Source organism: Anabas testudineus, chromosome 15, assembly GCF_900324465.2.
Source record: "Anabas testudineus chromosome 15, fAnaTes1.2, whole genome shotgun sequence".
NCBI classification, from domain to species: Eukaryota; Metazoa; Chordata; class Actinopteri; order Anabantiformes; family Anabantidae; genus Anabas; species Anabas testudineus.
Genome location: NC_046624.1, coordinates 2140213 through 2162658, shown reverse-complemented (window position 1 = coordinate 2162658; position 22446 = coordinate 2140213). Strand labels below are relative to the sequence as shown.

Sequence of the window (22446 nt, the reverse complement as noted above, 5' to 3'; positions counted from 1 at the left end):
TCTCTGTGTTGAAAACTGTACATAAAACCCAACATTAAAGGTTGGTTTTACACATACGAAGTTGATAGGAATACATGTGTATACAACATAAATATAAAAATAGTTAGTTCCTTTCTAAAGTTGTAATGCATAACTTGATGTTACTGAGAACCTAAATGATCATGATCATAACCACAACCTGGTAAACACGCTGGAACATTTTGCAGATAAGGAGACCAAAATAGGGCTACAAACTCCAAAAGAAACTAACGCTGGCCGAGTTTTCCAATCAATATTGGATACAATTTTTCAAATCAAGGACAGGATATAAAATGTTAGCTTAATTTTTAGCAAACTGTCTCTTTGGTGTAAATACTCACCAACACATTTGTAGTAGGGTAGTTTAGAAATACTCTGCACTTCATCTTCTTTATTAATGATACATTGTGGGCAACATTTGATATCTGTGGCACAGAAATGACATATGTCACTCACGGATACACCCATCCATTCAGGTTGGGTTTGGGCAGAAATTTTAAAATCACGTTCTGGTTTACTTAATTAGGTCAAACATTTAGCTAAATAGGCATAATAGCAGTTTAAAATATAACTACACTGAACAAATTCGACCGCCTGCGGCACGGCTTGGGTTCGGTCACCATACTCTCAGGCTTGAATTAGATCCAGACTCTATGTTTCAGTCTTTTTTAAACATTGCACACAGTAATGTCAGTGTCAAAGCCAAAGCCAATGTACCAGTCCCACTACTTTAACATTTGCCTCCCTGTGTGACACGTCTGAAGATAATCTCACTTCACCACTGTTCAGTTTGAAGCTGCAGAAATTATGTTTCTTTTTATATACATATACTAGTGGTGGAAGCCTCCTAATCATCCCCCAGTGTTTTTGCAGGCTCATTTGCATGTGGTTAATTAGTGTGTGAAGGAGCTGTCTGTGGTCTGCTGGCAGGAACCCGAACTCCAGCGTCTTGCACAACCTCCGGGATGTTTTGGAGATCACGTTCCCGTCACCTGCCACCCACGAAAAATCTGTATGTCACACAGTTTCCCCTTTTCCATTTTAAACATGTCCATTCCCATCATGATTACCTCAAGGAGATATGTGTGTGTGTGTGTGTGTGTGTGTGTGCGTGCATGTGTGTGTAAATGCGTGTTTACATCTATGCTTGGATACGGTTTCTCTGTTTGAGCTTCAAGTTATAAGGGGGCGGACATACACTACTGCCTATTTTTCAGTTTCCATATTTTTCTTTGTGTTTTGTTTTTCCAAGAGGTGGGCACAAATTCTCCTTTAATTGGGTTGTTTACAGATAAGATCATTAGAATAACAAAGATGGCAGAATTCTCTGCTCTATCAAATCGCTTTAATCATGCAAAACCATTTATCTCTTTCTTTTTTTAACACTTGTTCTTTTCCCCTCCTCTCTCCGCGGATGGGTTGAAAGGGCATCGTGTTTATCCGCTGTCGCTGCGGTGATTAATGCCTCAGCTTCATTAACATTCAGAGGAGTGCAAAAAAGTTGAGTTGACCAGATGCTGATTTTTCTCTCCCTGTTTTTTTTTTTTTTTTTCTGTTTTACCTGCCATCTTTTCTCTTAATGGTGAGCTCCAGAAAAAACAGGAGCTTCTCATTACGGCAAATGAGAGTGGTGTGAAGGTGTGTGTGTCTTCACCTGTCTGATATAAAGGAAAACATGCTGAATATTTCCATTCCCTGATTTCACTTTGTGTATGTAGGATTTCAGCGTTGACTGTGGAATCTGTTACTCGTATCGACTCGAAGCCGCGATCCCTGATCAGGTGTGTAATGACCCGCGCTGTGGTCAACCCTTTCACCAGGCCTGTCTGTATGAGGTAAGGACATAGACACACACAACTGTGTTATTGACAGAAAGTTATGAAGACATACCCTTTCAGTCCAGCTTAACTTTTACTTTTAACCACTGGTTCTGTGAACTAGTGTTAAATTCATCAGTGAAATTCATAAATTCCTCCTCACAGACCCCAAAAATCTAATTATGGCAGTATTTTCTGAATCTAGACACGCACTGAAGGTTATTTCCTAAATCCTCACAGACTCTTAACTTTTAGTCCAGTGCACTGTACAATCTGTACATCAAGTCACTTTTATTTGAATTGTCTGTGTTTTCATACTGACCGTGACTTCTGCTGTCCTCCATAATACATCATTTATACATATAGCACACTGTGTAGCTGATGAAGCTTTGAACCTGATAAGTTGATTAGAATCTACAGACACTATGTACAAATTAATAAATGACATATTTTGAGTGAAGAGTAGATTTGGAATATGTTTAAACATTAATGTTGTTTAATAATATTTTAAATGATGCATGATGCATTATGTTATGTTAACATTGTAAAAAAGGTCTTACATTTTCTAATTAAGTGCATAGATACCAACACAGTGACTTAGAAACACACACTCCACAAATGTATTTGTATTATTAATTTTATACTCTTTTTGCACTTTGTGTTGTAGATGTAAACTAAATGGACGGCATTATTCTTAAATTATATTCTTAATCCACAATTCACATTATTCAGACGCTTAATGTAGCACTTAGAAGTGTCTGTTGGAAATTAACTCATTTATGAGAAAATCAATTAGAATTATAACATGTGAATTTAACTATTTGTCACAGAGTATGGCTTCATAAGTCTGATGTGATAACACTTTAGAGAAGATTTAATAAGTAAATAGGATACAGTGTAAGACCAAGAAAAATACTGACACAGCTGTTTATTACTGAACCACTGCACAGTAATAACAAGACAAAACTTAACCAACATTACATGAAATGCAGTAATTAAGAATGACAGTAATGAATAAAAAACCACAGTGACCGTGGAAGGATTGTAATAATATAAAGGTTGAACTTTCTAATTTATACTTAGATTTTAGAATTTACATTTTTTTTTATTAATACATTGGCAACAAGTTTTCACTGTGTCATTATGGGATCTTTAAAAAGTGTGATGCTTCAGTGTTTACACAACATCACGCTTCACTTGCTTAGGAAATGTTTCCAGACACTTGTTTGGCCTGTGTTGCTGAAGATCGCTGCACTAAAATCACAAAGACTGTGCAACTCGAGAGGGTTTGTGCAAAGGAGGTAATTCATCCAGATGGTATGAAAGAAGTCAGTTTCCATTAGCAACACATCATGTTTCTTATTCAGGTAATCATAATACAAAAAAATCTATGGGAATGGATTTTCATCTTGTATTTTTTTGGGCCTGAAGAAGCGAATTAGCCTGTGTTTCAATTTGTTTTGAAATCTCAGTGTTTGTCACTACGGTCAGTGTCTCTGTTTCAACAGAAATGTTGAACTGGGTTTTGAATCTACCAGTTACAAGCAAATTGATTTATATTCTGAGATAGTGGGAAAACAAAATACAGGTAGTGCATCAATGTGTTCTGCTGTTTGCGTATTGAACTACACCACTACTTTTCACCTTGTAGTATTTTACTGTGTTAAATAAGGGTTGATTTAGATTTTTGAATGAGATTTATTTTATCATGTCAAAGTAAAAACCAATCTCTATAAAGTAATATTAATTTATTAAAAATATTAAACTGAATATCAGTGATTGTATAACTATTCACCCCCTCTACAGTAACTCACTTAAATCATCACCGGTGCAGCTGGTTGGTTGAAGTCACATTAAAAAAGACAAAAGGAGGTTAGTGAAAAGGTAAAGGATTGATAGACTGAACAAGTCATTGAATCTCCCTACAATGAAATCCATCATGAAGAAGTGGAAGGAATTCGACACGTGTAATTGTGCCTACAGCAGCCGTCCTCAAAAACTGGGTGACCATGCCAGGAGGGGACTAGTGAGGGAAGGACACCAAGACAAGTGACTCCTCTGAAGGAGTTTTAAGCTTCTGTAGGTAGAGATGGGAAAGACTTCACTACAGCAACTATTGGGTTTTTAATTAATTTAGAAACTTTGTAAAGATCTGTTTTTACTATGACATGAAAGAGCCATTTTCTGTTGATCAATGTCAAAAACAGATTGAATCAACCATGATGGAAAAGGTGAAAGCTTCTTATAGACACAGTGTGTTCTACTGTATATTCATTGCAACTGGGCTCTTTTTAAAGGCCATTCTGAAGATCCGCTGAAAGCACTTGAAGTGGTTTGAGGTGTCCGATAATCTTTGAATATACCTTTTAAAGTGTGCAGTAATAAGTGTACATTGAAACAAGCATTTTTACCACTTGACACTGACACATCAGATCCAAGGTAATGATGGAATGAAGCTGTCTTTTTTCCCCTCCTTCTCCTTCAGTGGCTGCGAGCGCTGCCCTCCAGCAGGCAGAGCTTCAACATTGTTTTTGGAGAGTGTCCTTACTGCAGCAAGGTATGTGTGCACCTGCTAGCATGACTGACAGCTGCAACTGGCAGCCTTCATGAGGCCTTCGCTGCATAGATATTCAACGTGCTTTAATTGGCACAGCTCTGTACATTGCACACTGAAAGGCTTTTGAATGTTCACAATATGCTGCATTCAGGCACTTTTATTGAAGTGACTTCTTGTGTGATAGAGTAAATAAAGTGAGTAATATTGGCTCTTTGAATGCAGCAGCCTTATTTGTGAATAAGGCTTTTAAGCATATTTGCAAGTCAGAAATAAGAGTCCACTTAATTTTTTTCTAAAGTGATCTTTCATAAGTCAAGTTGAACTATAAAGGACATTTAAAATGCAGAATGAACTGAGGCTTCTCTCTGTTGCAGCCTATCACAGTGAAGATGGCCGCCCAGAAGTCCTAAGAAGGCTGTGTTCCTGTTAATTCCAGTTAGCTGAGCCCCTACCTGCTCAGAAGTTAGTTTTGTACTTCAAAAGGAGTTTTACTGCAAGGAGAGCGCCAAAGAAAAGGAAGACGCACACAAAGATCAAACTGTTCAATTGATTCCTCTGTGTGGGACCAGCTTCCTGTGCTTTGGGCTCAGACCACTGGGAACGCCCTTCGTCCCATCTTTCCCAGTTGCCTGTCTGCGTGTGGCTGTTGATGTCACAGTCCGTCAGTTTGTGTTTTCTCCTTTGCGAGTGGATCCATTGCTCTGGTCTCACTGAGGTCACAGCCAGGTCGTCTGTTTTCCTTGAACTCTTATTGGATTTAATTTTCTGTTAAAGAGGGTAATTCAAGTGTTTGCTCTTGACTTACAACATCAGTGTTCAACGTTCAGTCTCAGATAAGAAAAAATCAACTTGTGAAAAATTTAACTTTAAACTCTCTTCACAACCAGAAGTCTTTACAAAGAATCACTGACAATCATGTCTGAGCTGTTTTTGTAACGTTCATGTGGCAGAAGCAACAAAAGAATAAAGCACAATAGCCGGCCAGTCGAACATCTTGACCTCACACCTGTTTAAACTGAGTTCTGGAGCCTATTGGAGGGCCTCTGAGATAGCATGCAGGAATGGGTCTGGGTCTGGCCTCCTCATCAGGCTCATCATCATCATCATCCTCATCATCATCGCTGTCATCTTCTTTATAATTCTGTGCAGCTCTGGGCCTCGATGACCTTCTGACAGCAGGCAAAACTCCCTTTTCCTTCTAGGAGAAAACAGCAAAACACAATGATTTACTAGTTGTACACTAAAACCAACCAGTCGACACTACTACACCTTAGGTCTTTGCGTCATGTTTATAAAAAAGATTCCCATCATGCGTTAAAATATATAACCTGTTATTACTGTTGGTGTCAGAAAGGCTGGTTTGAGAATCGAACACTGTTGCTGTTAGGGTGCTCACAAAAAAACCTTCCATTCAGACACACTGTTACATACTGAGTCTGGCCAGTGCAAAAAGTCAAATGAGAAGAAGCAACTCATTTCTGAGATTATGTACATAATATGCAGGTGTCACAGAGATGGTACAGCCATTAATGTGAAGAAGACTCGATGTGTATTGGAAGAGGTGGGCAGTCTATGGAACTGGAAATTCAGAGTAACAATGTGCAGCAAATGCTACTGTATCAGTGTGAAGTGGAAGAATTCAGACTGATGTCATCAGGACACATGAACTCAAGGCTTTTCTGTTGAGACCTTACCTGATGCTGCGACGGAGGTTTAGTGGGGTCTGGTAGATTTACGTAGGCAGCCGGCTTTACTCCCTCTACTTTTTCATCCGACACTGTGACCACAGGTTTGGCTCGTCCTGCTTTCTGCTAAAATATAAATGTAATGCTAGTTAATTATAGCCTGAGTTTATAAAGAAAAACCTTCAGCACTCAAGCTTTCATGCATTCATGTTTCTTCAAGTAGTACACTCTGACATGTCCTTTAAATACCTGCAATGTTGGAATCTGAAAACTTTTCTATCTTGAACCTGTTTCACTTGAATAAAACTCTGACTTTTTCACAACCATCTGTCAGATATGAAATAATAATGTATTTATACAACACTAGTGGCAAATGATTTGCACTAAATGGCCTTTATTTCAGTTGACATTTACTCTCCTCACTAAACCGCCTGTAAATGGCCACTTCTGTTTAAGCAGGGATCAAACTGGCCAGCACTTTAGCATGGAAATTAAATGGCACAGGGAAAGGAGAGGAAATCAGGAGCATAATTGGAGATGCCCTGTGCTGTGTTGTGTGTCATCAGCTTCTTCAAATTGGGCCATTGAGAGGGCGGCTCGCGGGGCCCGAGGGGTCGACAAGTGATTGTGTTGAATTAGAGGAGAGTCGTGGTTCTGCTTCAGGTTTAGACTTGACCACCGCTGGTTGACATATTCACTGAAGAAGTGACGTTTTCCCACTTTTGGGTTGAGAGACTCAAAGAAAATTTGTGACCAACAGTGAAGTTGTTCAATGTTTAGTGAATACAAAAATATTTCATGACAATAAACAAAAAAGAGCTCCAACTACACAGCTCAAAAAAGTTAAAGGAACCCTTTTTAATCAGAGTAAAGCATAAAGTCTGGGATATTGATCTGGTCAGTTAAGTAGCAGAGGGGGTTGTTAGTTTCATCTGCTTTGGTGTTAATTAAATTAACAACAGGCGAACTAGGGGGACAACAATGAGACAACCCCCAAAACAGGAATGTTTTTTTAAGGTGAACACTAACATTTTTTTTTCCCCTCCTCATATTTGCTGACTGTTTATTTACTAGTTTTTGCATTTGACAAGGGTCAGTGTCACTACTGGTAGCATGAGGTGATACCTGGACCCTACAGTTAGTTAAACAGACAGGCAGGCCTCTAACCAAACAATCAGAAACACATTTTATGAGGTTGGCTAAGGGCCCGACATCCTCTAGTGGGTCTAGTGTGCTGACTGCTGGGCACCGTGGAGCTCAACTGGTATTTGCCATAGAACACCAGAATTGGCAGGTCTGTCACTGAGGCCCTGTGCTTTTCAAAGATGAGAGCATGTTCACCCTGAGCACGTGAGACCGACGTGACAGGGTCTGCAGCAGCCATGGAGTACATTATGCTGCCTGTTACATCGTTCAGCCTAACCGGTTTGGTGGTGGGTCAGTGATGGTCTGAGGAGGTCCATGGATATCCATGAAGGGACGCACTGACCTCTACAGGCCAGACAACGGCACCCTGAATGCAGATAGGTATCGGAATGAAATCCTTGGACCCACTGTCCGGCCCTACACTGGTGCAGTGGGTTCCTCCTGGTGCATGACAATGCCTGGCCTCATGTGGCGAGAGCATGCTGGCAGTTCTTGGATGAAGGATGAAGGAATTTTTACAATCGACCAGTTCCCCACACTTGCCTGACCTAAATCCAATATAACACCTCTAAGACGTCATGTTTCAGTTCATCTGACTCTGGTTGCAGGTCAAACTGTCCAGGAGCTCAGTGATGCCCTAATCCAGATTATGGAGGAGATACTCCAGGACACCATCTGTTGTCTCATTAGGAGCACACCCCAACATTGTCAGACATGTGTACAGGAATGTGGGGGACACAATCACTGCCGAGTACCATTTTAGATTAATCTGCTGCATCATATTTCCACTTTAATTTTCAGGAATTCATCCCTCTGTAGGTTGATCATTTTTATTTTCATCAATATATATATATATATATATCCAGCATGATTTTTTTTCCATCCTTGAGATCTGATTTGTTTTCAAAGTGTTCCTTTAACTTTTGTTCCTGAGTATTTACAGCACTTAACCTCTACATTTTGTAATGTTACAGCCTTGTTTCAAAAACGGATTAAATTAATTATTTTCCTCAAAATTTGAAAATGTTTCCATTGATCATCCTTAAGATGTTTCTACAACGTATTTGGAGTCCACCTGTGGGAAATTCAGTTGATTGGACATGATATGGAAATACATACACTTGTCTATATAAGGTCCCACACTTGACATATCAAAATAAAAACCGAGCCATGAAGTCCAAAGAATTCTCTGTAGACCACAGAGACAGGATTCTATTGAGGCACAGATGTGGAGAAGGGTACAAAAAAAGTTGTGCAACTTTAAAGATCCCATTGAGCACAGTGGCCTCTATCATCTGTAAATGAAAGAAGCTTGGAACCAACAGGACTCCAAACTGAGTGATCAAGATTGCATCATGTCTGGATGAAACCAGGCACCGCTCAGCACCTGGCCAATACCATCCCTACAGTGAAGCATCATTTATAATATTTGTAAATTTATAAATGAGTAACTGACGTGAGGCTGGAGAGTGGAGATGTGTATGACACTCTTGGATTGAAAAGATCTTGTCTAGGTACCTGGCCTCTTGTCTAGCGGGCTTGTTGTGTTCTCACCTTTTCACCACTGTGACGATCTGCTGCCTTGGTGACCGACTTTCCTACAGGTCCTTTATGCATGGAAAAGTCAAGTCTTCCCCGGACGCCACTGTCCAACATGTCTTTAATATGCCTGTAGTCAGGCTTATCATGGTAGTCCAGGGTTTTCACATAACTGAGGAATTCAGCCACCTCATCTAAGGACAGGAACAGAGTGGAGTCAAGCTAAAATGAACCCCCAAAAACCTTTGTCTAGATCAATCAAACAACTTGCAATCATTTAAGATCTGTTGTAAAAGCTGTTTTGTATTTTGTATTCTCAGTGTAGTTTGATTTGACTAACTTTCAAGCCCTACGTTTGCTGCTTCAGCTTCAGTTCTGCTACATCCACAGTAAAAAATCAATCATTTCTTGGAAGCTTGAGTCATGCAGTAGGAAATACTCTATGAACCTGAAGGTCTCACAGCTCAGATAATACACTGCCTGCCTGTGTATCTCCCCCACAGAGAGTAGATTACACATGCCCACAGCTATGGATATGCATTGTGTGTATGTGTGGAAGTGTCATACACAGTCAGCCACGATACATCACACGCTGGCCAGACAATGTATATGACACATGCTGCGGTGGAACTTGTATCTCTCACCCACACACAAGCACTTAGTTGATGCATACCCAGGCTCTTATCTGTGGCGGGCAGCTGGGCCTTGTCAACAGAGGAGCACCCAGTCCCAACTATACATCACACACGCTAAGCTCTCGCACAGGTGTGACCTCTCCTTATAAAGAAGAGATAAAACACGACAAACTTTGAAAGGCAAGTCAATGAGACAACTGTTTAATTGGTGCAAAGTTATTCCAGAGCCCAGAATAAGGTACCAGACTGAGAGAGTGTTATTCTGGACCATTACTTATCCCCATCACTACAGATTATCCAATCCAACATATAATCCAATTTTAAAGGTCTACTTTACATCAGGCATGCTCGCACCATTTTCAGACCAACATTAACCCAGCATGACAAAACAGAAAAATGTAGCTTCCGCTGTCGTTTCAATACAAACGGGACAGTGGGGTTGCAATTTCAGAGATCTAAAATCTTTCCTTATGTCAACAGTCCAAATATTTTAGTAATGCTGATAGTATGATTGGTGTAGCTTTCAGTGGTTCCTGTCTTGGGCATGTCAGCCCTCTACCTGTTTCAGCCTGAATTAGAAGATGCCCTGTGGCCCCATCTTACCTGTGCTGGCTCCACTCATTGACATGTGATGGACTGAGTCTGGCAGATTATTCATCAGTCTTGGAGAGGAGCATAGACAAGATAAAACAGGAAGCATTTAAAAGGTGAGGTTCAGGGAGACATAGTAGGGTTATAATGCAGCAGAAGAACAAACGTAATCCAAGTAAAGTGTCCTACAGAAGAAGACTTTCCTCAGGTTGACTCACTGACAAACATTTCTATGTTGTAATTACACTGCCCGTCCAGATAAAAAGTCACCACCTGGATTTAACAGAGCAAATAGGTAAGAGCCTCCCATTGGATAATTACTGCATGGATGATTATGTTTCAGCTCCCATCATCAATACAAGATCTTGGTGAAAAATGAATGCAACTCTGGACGGGAATAAATGTTGTAACATTACAGAAGCTTATCAAAACTATGTCATGGCAAATGCATGCTGTAATCAAAGCCAAAGGCAGTCCAACAAAATATTAGAGTGTGTGACTTTAGTTTGGGAAGGGCACTGTATAAGCACGTAGCCCTACTACAGTACTTTATACCATTCTACTGTACTAACCCTTCACGATACAACATTACAAAGTCGAGACTCAATTACAAACTGGAATTACCACATTGCAGTTGTATGTCTTTTCCTAGCAGTGACGCTGTAGTTTATGTTAATGTAAATAAAGCTTTTCCAGGAGTCTATGTGGACATTTGTACCAGATGTATTGAAATTACTCCAGACATTACAAAATATAGCATTGACAAGACTGGGACATAAATGAACTTGAACCACTAAAATCAGTTCATCCAAGTGGACGCTTGTGCCAAATCTGAAGTAATATTCACAAGGTGTTACAGACAGGTGAACAACCCAAAAACATAATGTCTCTGCTGGTATAAACAAATGTATACAAATTTATAACCTAGCTACATTTTTTATTACTCATTTCATTAACTATGTAATTGCATCTCTGCTGTGGAAACAACATAAGTGACTACCTACCTGGCCTTGGCCTCCTGGACCTGACATGGGTTCTTGAGAAGATTGTCCCAAGGCAGGGACCCACACAACCAGTGAAGAAGACAGAAACCCAGTATCTGGAGGTCACCACGTCGAGATGGGGCTAAAGTGACACAAACAGGTGAGATCATCAGAAGTGTCCCACAAAAATGAATAAATAAATGTGTGTGTGTGTGTGTGTGTGTGTGTATATATATATATATATATATATATATAAATAAATAAAGAAATTTTCCATCACAAGTTGTAGTTTGTGAAAGTTTGTTTGTTTTATTCTTTCTTTTATTCAAGTCTCTTTTCCAGCACTGGCAGGTTAAATCAAATGTAAGATTTTAAAAATATCTAAAAGACTGCAGATTCTACTCAACCTCCAACAAGATGAAGACACAATGACAGTGAGATTACTTACTGCAGAAAGGGAATTCTCACTAAGACAAAAAGCACTCACTAACACAGTTTCCTTATTGCAGTTCCATGTTTTATGAAACCAGATCTGTGGCCATGAACAAAAAATAATAATTGAATTAGTCAAAGTGGCACAGTGTCTGCTCAGCACTTTTAGCGTTCAATCTAAATTGGTGGAGTACCATTTTGTTTGTCAGAAATCTTTGTATCAATGTTAATTCTGCAGTTTCTTTCACCATGTGCAATTAGCTTGAGTAAAGCAGTATAACTTTGACTATAATGAATGCTGTTTGCTATGCAAAGTTCTGTTCACAGAGCCCATGTTGAATGAATTTAACAGCACACGGAAAAAGCCCAAGGTTGGTAATCTACTCCTGAAGATGCACAAGCTTCACAGTTTATTACCAAGAACACTTCAGTGCTTCAGAGATTTGACCAGGTAGAATAAAATTTGATTCTGGGAAATATGGTGAAATGAAAAATTGTAAAAATGTATGTATAATAATTTGTTTGATTTCCCACAAAGTAGTATTACCTTAAGTTAAATGCATATGTGTGTCTTACTGTGATTGTGTGTGATTGAACGGGTCTATATCCACGTGTAAGGTCTATCAATACTTGTGAACCAAGTCCATCCAGAGGGGTCGAGAGTGGGGAGTTTTAGCAGTTCAATACTGTAACGGCCACCACACGTCTCCGGAGAAATTAGGTATCGACTGGCTCCATCAGTGGGGAGAAATCTCCTCCCTGAGCCACAGCCAGCATTGATCCTCTCCAGCTAGCAGTCTGGCTCTAAAGAGAAAGTGTGGTCACTGCCACACATGACCAGATTACATGGAATGAGAGGCTGGTAATCTGATTACACACTACAAATTTATAGTTCATGAAATAAAATTATTTTAAATTTTGGTTGCATGGATGTGCTGATGAGCAGAGTTCAAAAGATGAAGATAACTCACTTCAGGTAAACAAATGTTGAGCATTGTGCCTGGGGAAAAAAAAACTCTGGGGGTCAGCAGGAGACAGTCAACTGCTTGGAGCCAGCAGGGAGTTCTGAACAATCAATAAGGATGATAAAGGCAGTTAAAGACTGGATGTAGACAATGACAGTCCAGAAAGGTCTTGAAGAAGAGTGATTGTTTGCTAATGTCCTTAAGTGCTGGCATCAGAAACCACGCGGTATCCTCGAGGGTAAATTCTAAAGAGATTTTAAAATATAGATAAAACGAGTCAGAAAAAAAATAAAACAACTGCAGAGTTGGAAGGACCAAGTTAGGTTGACTCATTCATGTTAGTCTCAATTATTTTACTCTGCTACATTTAAAGACAAGTTTATTACAGTATTGTTGTTATTTATTTGTTGTTGACTGAAAACTAATGAAAAGTAGAAGAATGTCTCTGTCCATGCCATGCACAGCGTGCAATGTCTAGAGAAGCCACTCTCAGTGTGGCCACGAGGACCTGGGAATCAAACCACTAATCCTAAATCCTAGGTAGACCTACTGAAGTTTCATGGATGAGTGCTCTCCCAACTGATTCACAGTCATGCAGTTTTATCATGGATGTACGATTAGTGCCAGCAAAGAAATAAGAGCAGAGACTTTGCAGCTGGGTCTGGACTAGCAGTCTGTGAGCAGTACTAAAAACACTGTCTGCTTTAGCATTGTTTTATTCTGCTGTATTTGTTTTGGGGTCTATAATGAGTCTTGCATGAACTCAACCTGTTAAACCTGAGCGCCCCCGGTATCGGGGGCAGGTGCGCTTCCGGCAACAAAGACAATTTAAAAGCCTACTAAACATGCAGCAGCCTAGACCTGTTGCATGCCCACGTAAAGCTAAAGCTAATAAGCTCAACTATAAGCCTAAAACAATAATTTCTACCTAAAAAAAAAAAAAAACACAATTCCAACAGCAAGCAAGTAAATTACTAAGCGACAAAGACATGCTTATGCGACAGGCCAGCAAAAAGGGGCACTACCAATTGTGAAAGTCCAAGCTACTATACAAACACCACATCTTATAAAGATTGCCAAAAGCACAGCTGCCCCTTATACCTGGGGCACTTGGCTTTAAGATAAATATTGATTAACCATGAGAAATATTTGGGTGGCTCAGAAGGGTTACTGCATAAAGACCTATGATAAGTAAAATAAGCCGTTTTTTGACTTGTAAACCATCCAAAACAACTTCAGTAAAGTTGTGAAGAAACCAAAATCTTGCATAATAAGTTAAGTTAAATAGTTAGAAAAGCACTGTATGATTACCTAATTTAATATGATCAGTGATCCTCGTAAAACACAAGCATATTGTGCAGTATGATTCCTGCATCAGGGCAGAGGACGCTGTGTGCTATAAAGAGTACAAAGCTAGAAACAGAACTGCCTATACTGAAATATCTGATCTCTGTTCACGGGGAGCAAAACATATTGAACCAGAAAAACTGGAGCTGACTGATGTCTTTAATGGGCACTTTTTAAACCAAACAAGTGTCCACAAACCCGCAGTGAAAACAGCACAAAGTGCCAACTATACATTAGCTGCAAATATGAAACTGTCGATGTGTGTTACACCTCTTCGCTACGACTCTGATAGGAAGAGTTAGAGGTCTGTTTGCCCTTGTGGTTGTAAACGTCTATTAAGTCAGTATTACAGAGTGGCTTCCTATTGTTGTAAATAATTACATGGCACTTCATCGCTACTGAGAGCTTGTTGAAGGAGAATAAAGATGAAAAATACACGTGATACTGCCACTGAAAAAAAAAAAAAAGTGTTCCAACTCCCAGGGCGCCATAATAGATTAACAATTAAAAAGATCAACAACTACATTAAGCGTTGCCGCCCTCTGTGCGTGCTCTGGGCACGTTATCGCAGCTCATAATAGCGCTTTGTGTGGCTGCTCTTCTGAATTTAATGTGTTTTGCCCTCGTATGAGGAATGGCACAAGACAGAGCAGAGATACACATGTGCTTACGCATACACTTAAATGGCTCTCAGAGGGAGCCTGGACATGCTTAAAAAACAAACACCGTACACAACACTCACACACATACACATACACCTTACATGCATGTTCTCTACATGCTTTAGACAAGGACGCGAGGCAGAGATAGCATTGTTGTTAATTATCTCCTATTGTTATTCAGATTCCCTAAAGTGTGCTGCAGTGTGACACACTTAACCCCTCTGCCGCACAGTCTTGTTGCTTGAAGATGGTCTTCCGTCCGCTGGACGCCCACAAAATAGAGGTAATTAGACCGATTAGCTCTGTGATCAAAGGTGTGCCACTCGTAGGCTATGTTTGGCAAATGCCTCTATGGCAACCTGTCAACATCTTTGTGTGTATTAGTGTCATCGGGTCAAATAAAGTCAGATAAAGGCCTGGTCCTCACTCAGAATGTCCATGTGTCTGTTTGTGAGCAGAGTGAGTAACTCTTTGTCAGCAGCAGTTGAGAGGCACACATTTAAATGTTTTCTTCCTGTGGGTGGGGGTTTGTTCATTTCTCTGAAGGGCTATTACGATATAGACATAGACCTGTGTTTAAATCAATGATTATCATTATCTCTGTCAGCAACCTTGTGTCACCAGTGAGAGCACTTGGTGGAAAGATGTATGGACACTTCTCACATTCAAAGTGCGCTGCTTCATGTAAAAGGCCGATCACAATGTTTAGAGCTCACCTGCTCTTTTCTGTCCCCCTTTTCAAAATTATATTAAAATTGACATGATTTCCATTTGACAGGAAGTGCTGACGGGTCTATTTCTGCCTGGTTTATTTATCGATCAGGTTGATAGAAACACTGCTGTGGCCATTAGTCAGAGGCGTGCTAACTCACTACATCGAACTGGTGGGTAGGGGAGTTCATCAGCATAGGGCTCACAGAGGTTATCTGTGGCTCGGGCCTTGCTCTAACCAAACATCAAAGCCCTTAATTAATGGGGGATGAATACATGATGCAGGTTATGACTTCAGCTAATTAGGGAATTGTTCAACAGAGACGATGCTGGGGAATTCAGCGGGGACTGCAGATGGAGAATCGATGGTCAGTGAGGAGAGGGAGCATGTAGGCAATTTGCCAGTTAATGTGTTCCCAATATCAGCTGAAGGGGGGCAGAGGGTGGCAGAGCACAGCGACTTCTTTACATCTATTGACAAACTCTAAGGACAAAGCATAGAGTAGGGTTCATGTAAATGCTGTAAAAATATCAAAATGATGGTGACTGTGATGACCTGTCAGCCTGCTAACATTTACTGTATTATGCTTCAGCGGCCTCTTTGTGCTGTCAGCTGTGTGTAGGTTTACTGCTGGTGTTTTCCTCCATGACTCGACAAGGAAACACTGTGGCGAAAAAAGGGAATGTAGAGGGGAAATGATTGTAATTACTGAACTTACCCACTCGATTTTGCTAACAGAGGCTGTTGTTAGAGAAATGGATTTTGCCACCGATATCATACAGTGCAGTCACACTGTAACAGAATAATTTCCCTGCCAGTGTGCAGAGGAGAGGAGGAATGATTACACTGACTAGTAACTCAATTTGAATATGGCCCGTGTGTACTGCTGCAAACCTCCTGCTCACATCTGTCAAGTATTTGTTACCAAACCATTGTTAATATTAGGTAAATTCAACATTCGACAAATGAAACCTCTGGTTCTATCCATTGCCCTGCTGCACATTGAGACTGCTGCTGCATTGTGATCAAAGTCAACTGGGTTAGTTTAAAAATATCCATTAAAAAAAAAAGGACCCACGTTGTGTTCACCTTTCTTTTCTTTCTGGGTATGAACTGGAATGCTTACCAAGTCCTTTGTGGGCATCAAGGCTGGTGTACTCGATAGTTCCATTGTGGCCCTTCTTTGGGTTTTCCTTGTATTCTTTGTGGACTCCATCAGGACAGTATCTGTAGGACAGCCCATAATCTGCTAGGTAGACCTGAGCACACAGCAGAATACATACACAGTCCACAATTCAGATGCATACAAGAAAGTGCATCATTGTCTACAGAATAGAATCAAACTTAATACTATGCAGAAATAATAATGAATAAGTAGTATAGATCTATAGATGACTAACCTTTTCAGGGTCTCTGTAGCCCAGCATGAGGTTGGCAGCTTTGATGTCTGCATGGACATATTCATTTTCATGGATGTACTCCAGTACGTCCACCTGAGAAGAGCATGTATACACAAAAACATTAAAAACAACAGTAAGACTGTTGTAATACAGAAACAAAACAGAACTGAATACCTGACAGAGGTATGTTCTGTTCATCTGTTAAAGTGATGTCTGACTCAATATTGTCCCTGAACTGCTCGAGCTCTCACCAATACTTGACCGAGCTGGAGCACGGTGGCCTTCTTCAGGCGACCTCCATTGTGCTCACAGACTTTCTGAAGGTCACTGCCCAGTCGGTCCATAGCCATGAAACGATACCTGAGAGCGAGAGGGAAAGATCAGGGGCTGTCTGGCATATAGTGAGATTTAATCCAAATCTGCGCCTATTAGGAATTTACCATGCACACATATCACATCAAGTGTCAAATATTTAGAAGTAGTAGCAATAAATACGTTAGAGTTTTACACATAGAACCTTTAATAAATCTTTAACATGAGTAACATGAACCTACATGTGAGAATATGCACCGGATATGGTAAAGGTTTAGGTGCATTGTACAAAATACATTTTCTTCCAACATATACTACAATAGAGAAGATATTTTCCAGAGAAAATACCTTGTTTTCACACTCTAAAAGGAAGCCTATTTATCCGCCAAGCTCTGGCCCTCTCTATACCTGAGGTCATTATATTCAGCAAGTCCTGATCCCCAGTAGGTTGGAATGCCCAGGAAGTCCAGTTTCCTGCTTCTCTTCCATTTTTGCACTGGAACAAGATCAAAAGATGAATAATTAGGTAAAGAAATATAATAATACTTTTTAAATTAAAAAAAACATAATGTCATCATCAACATTATTACTATAATAATAATTATTATTATTAATCCTACAGCCAATTATAAGAATTGTACCGATGGGTGCAGACCATTGCAATTGTTACTGTTATCAATTGTAATTATTATAGCAATTTCAGAAATTTCAGACTAGACTGTCATGGCTTGTGTTTTGTCCTGACATGCAGTGTAAACTGTTAAACTAGATGTGTATTTAATCTAAACTAAAATTTATTTGCCACAGGTGGACTCTGGTCATGTTCGAGACAGAGCCCAAAAAGAATCGAAGCAAATAGGAGGCACTTGACCATTTTGTAATAAGAGATTTCAGTTCTGATTTTGAATAAATCCAGGTACTATTCTTACTTTAAATCTACAACACAATGCAGTGAGTATAAAGAGAAGGGGTCTGAAGGCTTCTGAAGTGACTGCAGACTCCTGAGATGTACACAGTGTCTGATAAGACTGGAGCCACAGGAGTCAAACCAGCTTTAAATTAAAATTCAAAACCACAGTGGCAGGTATTGTGAAAGCAGAACCCCTGTTGCCTTGGATCATTAAGTTATACTAACAAATTGTTGAATGCAAAACTTGGCATCTTTTGATGCTGCTTATTCCAACAATTTCAGATTCTTAGGATTTCCTAACCTTGACCTGTAACCCTCTCTCTGACAGCTGTACTTTTCAGAGTCTGAACAAAAGCACAGAAACTCCATTAAAATGGTCTTTTTCTTTTTTCTCCCCAGATTTCAGATTTGTCCTTTTAAGTATTATAATGAATACATGCAAATATTAACCTTACAGCGCTGTGGACACCAACACAACTGCGTACACATACAAACAGAGGCCCCAGACAAAGCAGTAAGTTTGGCTCTGGGCTTGATGGCGGCTGGCCTGACTGGCACTCGACCAGGGTGGCAGGTGGTCAGGAGCTCAGCAGAGGCCTGGGCGTCATTACAAGTGAGTGGCTTCGTCTCTCTTGCTCCTCTCCAAAAGAAGGGGTAGGAGAGCCCAGACAACCACGGAGCACTGGGAGTGGGGCGGGCTAACTGCCACTGAGGTGCATGTTTGCTTTGGCTTATTATTAATTACTGTGCAGCAGGCAGCAAAGCCTCTGTGTCTGCTGCCACTTCATCAGTCAAACACACTCATGCTCCAGCGAGCTGCCGGGACGCTGGGCGGGTGGTGCTACTCACTGCTCTCTGGTTTGGCTGCCCTCTGGTAGAACTTGAGCTCGGAGAACAGGGGGCCATTCTCCTGGTACTCCTGCACATACAAGCACACAGTATTAACCATTTCAATATCAGTGGTTAAAGTTGCAGCAGGCTAACTGCCTGTTCCTAAATCACAAAGTGGAGTTGTGACAAAGACTAGTGTTCCAGTCAAAGAGCATCACTCCACTGCCTGTGTCTACACTTCCTTTTTAAAGGTTGATACAAAAAATGGCATCAATATGAATATCTTTGATATCAGATGATGATGTTCGATTTACTTGTGAAGATGAGTATTTCACCTTGATACCGACATTGCGCATTATCAAGGTTCATGATTAGAATAACATATCCAGTCCTGTTTCAGTTGCGGACCCTCCCTGACAGAAGAGGGAGGAGTTGTGAAGTTTAATGGCCACTGGAAGACGATCTCCCGCGGTGCTCCATGGAGCACTTGGCAGTGAAAAAGGCTGAATATGGTCTGCTGTCCAACTAGCACACCATGGAGTGACTGCAAAATATTATCCAGGATCGAGAGGAGCATGGACAACGTTCCATGTCCGTTCAGCCACAACACGCACAGGGACCAGCTCCACCCACCTGGACAGAGCTATCTTGATTAATTTGTTCAGTCTGTCAGTGTTGCTCCCTCACAGACCACAGCATAGGAGATGGCACAGGGCCACATCAGACTCCACAACATCTGCAGCATGGTGCTGCAGAGACCGAAAACCTTGAGACTCCACAGAAAACAGCCAATTTGTTGCCTGAGCAAATCTGACTATTGGTCAAAGGGACAAGATTAGTCTCTCTAAACATTCATTATGTGTCGGGTCAGCGGTACCAAAACCAGCAGGTAGTGTTAGTGTTGTGGCTGATTCTTCATATTGATCAGTATCAATATTACAGATTACTGCTATTGTCAGCATTTACATTTAATACATTAGATGAAGACTTGAATATGCAGCATGTTTCTTTTGGGTTCCACTGAACATACAGAAAAACTCCATAGGATAACTTTTAATAGAGTATATTAAGTTTAGGACTGAACCCTAAACACACTATGTAATTATCTTAAAGCCCAGTCTTATTTTTAACTACAATTGCAAGAGAAAATAAGTGAATTATTTTAATGTCCTGTTTTCTCCATAAATTAATCATGATATGTGATCTGAATTTTACCACAGTCACAAATAAAAAAATATTAAATATAAAGACAATATTTTTAAGTTGATAAATCACAAATAGTCCTGGTCTTTCATGACTTCACTGTACCGTCTTAACCTTAAACATACAAAATGATGGTGGAAAAAGTAAGTGAAACAGTGTTTTAATTAACAGCTTGAACCACCTTTGGTGAACCACCACAACATCCAGGGGCAACTTTGGACCATTCTTCTTTAGCTCAGACATATTCTGACATGTGGTGTGAACAGCTCTCAACAATGTCCTTCCTCAACATCTCTGCTGGGTTTAAGTCTGGACACTGCAAAAAGTGGACTGTGTCTTCATTTTTTAGGATGATGTTTTTAAGTTGGTTTGTAGTTCTCCTTTTATGACACATATAGTGGTGCAAACAATTCAACTTTCATATTATCAGTCCGCAACCTTTTTCCTAGTAGCATTCAGGAGTGTCAGGGTGGCCTTTGGCAAACTTGAGGTGTGCTGCAATGTTTTTGGGAGAGAACACGCAACACTCTGTGCGGAATAAAAAGGCTACCATGAACCTAAATTACATTTTTTATCCAAAAAATGTTTGTTGGTATTTATGACTTTGGTGATACCAAATTATGTAGAAAAACAGGAAACTTCATGTACTTTTTTTTAACAACAGTTGAGAACAGCAGGAAACACCTGACCTGGCTCTGTCCATACTTTACCTGTCCTCATTCACATGTCTTTTATGTAGTTTACTCAAACAGTGCAAATTCTAACTGATAGAGAGTATTTCTTTGCTCTGTGCAGAAATCAGATTGGATTTAGAAAGAGACATCTCCATTGACTCTATTTTGACAGTATTATTAATGGACCATTTCAAATACTGTAGTTCCAAAGACACTTTTTCCATGACATGTGTTTTATCCTTGACTTAGGAACAACCATTGTAGGATATTAATATTTTGTTGTACAGCATTTTAGCTCCTTAGCATCCAGAAAATGAACAGATTAGAAATGTTAAGTTTGTTAACTGATTAACAAGTATATAAATAGGTGGACGACTGTGATAAACTGCTTGCAGAAAAGGTTCCTATAATTTTTGATACTGGTACTGATCCATTTTTTTTTATAAAATGGTTGGTGTGACACAGCCCCTGGATGTCATGTTATGGTAAAGGATCTGTATAGTAAACAATAAATAAAGACACCTGAACTAAAGCTGCCACAGCAGTCTTAATCAATTCTCTCAGCCACCATTGCCAATTTGCATGAAAGGTTTACCCACTGAAGGCTATCCCAAAGCACTTAAATGAAAGTGAAAGTGGAAGTCTAAGTCGCAACAACAAGCAGCTGTTTAGTTGATCTGCACCATCTAAGGATAGGTTAGTACCACAAAACAGAGGTCCCTGTGCAGCATGCCATGATCACACTGATTGAAACCACATCTTATTAAATTGTGAAATATTATTTTTAGTCATGATTTGCTGACTACACTGTAAATCAAGTTTGGTGAAACAGAAACAAAAAGAGGAAACGCCTCCTTGCTGTACAGAATTTATCAGTAGAAAGAGAGTTGAGTTGTGTACTCACCACTTTTATGACAAAGTCAGTGTCTGCTGCAACAGGTCTGGTCACATCCTGGGAGGCTAGATGTCAACAGGAGACAGAGAGGATAAGTAAGACAAGATGCAAGCAATAAAGTTGTAGTTTCTTGGGCTGAATCAAGCCATTTGGATTTATTGAATATACCAAAATGCAGGGGGAAATCTACAAAATAACATATGTGTAATCCCCATAATGCTGACAATCAGATATAGATAGGATTTGCTTAAACAGCTTTTAGAAAAGAGAAGTGAGATCAGAGAAACACCTCATTGAAACATGGAGCTACTCACATTATGAATGTGCACAGTGTTGCAGGGTGAATGCACGTGTGTGTGTGTGTGTGTGTGTGTGTGTGTGTGTGTGTGTGTGTGTGTGTGTGTGTGCTTGTGTGTCTCATCACACACAGTACCAATACAGTACCAAGATAGATCAGTCCGAAGCCACCCTGACCGATGATCTTTCCGAGTCTCCACTGCTTTTTCTCGGTGTCTGACAGAATGAAGCCCTCAGGGAGTGGTTTCGGTAACTTACTTCTTCTTGGTGGTGCCATGGGGACTGGACAGATTTCAGAAAATGTGTTACAGAACATATTCTTAGTTTAATACTAGCTAGGGATATGTATAAAACAAGCAATATCCAACCTTTAGGCGTAGTTGTAAGGCTAAGCTCAGAGAGTTCCTTCAGTTTAAACCCAGTCCAAGTTTACTGTGAAAACAAAAGTGAAACACGGTGAGTTTACGCGAAAGGACAGCATCTACAAACTAGCCTAACCTAACCTAACCTAGCTTAGCTGCTAACTTGGGCTTTTAGTTGTTGTCATGAGGTTGTTGTCCACCTCAATAAGTGTGACGACTGTTAGGAACTGGACGTAAATGAATGTCAACCAACTACCAAACCAACGTTAGTATTCAATAAGAAGCTCTTTAAAATGACTCACAGAAGACAGGGTGCGCTGTCTCCGAGGAGAAGCCGAAGTCGTCCGTCGTCAGTTGGGCTTTCTGTAGAGAAGCATATCGCTAAATCTTCAGAGAGAGTTTGTCCGTGTTCACTGTTCAGCTTCTGCTACTAATCAGAGCTCCGGGAGCAGGACAGAAACAAACCCCATCAC

The 22446-nt window shown here is 40.2% G+C and overlaps 2 protein-coding genes across 5 annotated transcripts in view; one reads left to right on the top strand and one right to left on the bottom strand.

Moving 5' to 3' along the window:
* fancl (FA complementation group L) overlaps positions 1-4901 on the top strand; it is a 22078-nt gene extending 17177 nt beyond the window's left edge. The window contains exons 11-14 of one of the 2 annotated variants that reach the window (XM_026354628.1): positions 949-1030; positions 1737-1853; positions 4321-4392; positions 4767-4901. In XM_026354628.1, coding sequence (XP_026210413.1) covers positions 949-1030; positions 1737-1853; positions 4321-4392; positions 4767-4802 — 307 coding nt within the window. In that variant the 3' untranslated portion in view covers positions 4803-4901. Of the gene's footprint in view, positions 1-948; positions 1031-1444; positions 1854-4320; positions 4393-4766 lie in introns of those variants that run through there. The other variant, XM_026354629.1, reaches the window with a different exon arrangement.
* Positions 2811-22446, bottom strand: vrk2 (VRK serine/threonine kinase 2). 3 transcript variants are annotated; one of them, XM_026354625.1, is made up of 15 exons: positions 22276-22446; positions 21980-22043; positions 21759-21893; positions 21324-21379; positions 18561-18630; positions 17210-17297; positions 16741-16849; positions 16490-16582; positions 16216-16348; positions 10993-11113; positions 10001-10059; positions 8778-8956; positions 6087-6203; positions 5399-5590; positions 2811-5157 (listed from the first exon to the last, which is right to left on the bottom strand). In XM_026354625.1, the coding sequence occupies exons 3-15, from the start codon at positions 21886-21888 to the stop codon at positions 4849-4851; spliced, it is 1656 nt and encodes a 551-aa protein (XP_026210410.1). In that variant the 5' UTR covers positions 21889-21893; positions 21980-22043; positions 22276-22446; the 3' UTR covers positions 2811-4848. The 3 variants fall into 3 exon arrangements, with proteins under 3 accessions (XP_026210410.1, XP_026210411.1, XP_026210412.1); XM_026354626.1 differs by having other exon boundaries at positions 6087-6200; XM_026354627.1 differs by lacking the exon at positions 2811-5157 and having other exon boundaries at positions 5337-5590.

Bases quoted from the DNA above. Each gene is read 5' to 3' on its own strand.
- vrk2 (XM_026354625.1), bottom strand. From the start codon at position 21,888: ATGGCACCACCAAGAAGAAGTAAGTTACCGAAACCACTCCCTGAGGGC. The intron at 8,957-10,000 runs GTAAGATGGGGC...TCCTGTCCTTAG, and splicing joins AATGAGTGGAGCCAGCACAG to ATGAGGTGGCTGAATTCCTC. The intron at 6,204-8,777 runs GTGAGAACACAA...TTTATATTTTAG, and splicing joins ATCGTCACAGTGGTGAAAAG to CAGAAAGCAGGACGAGCCAA.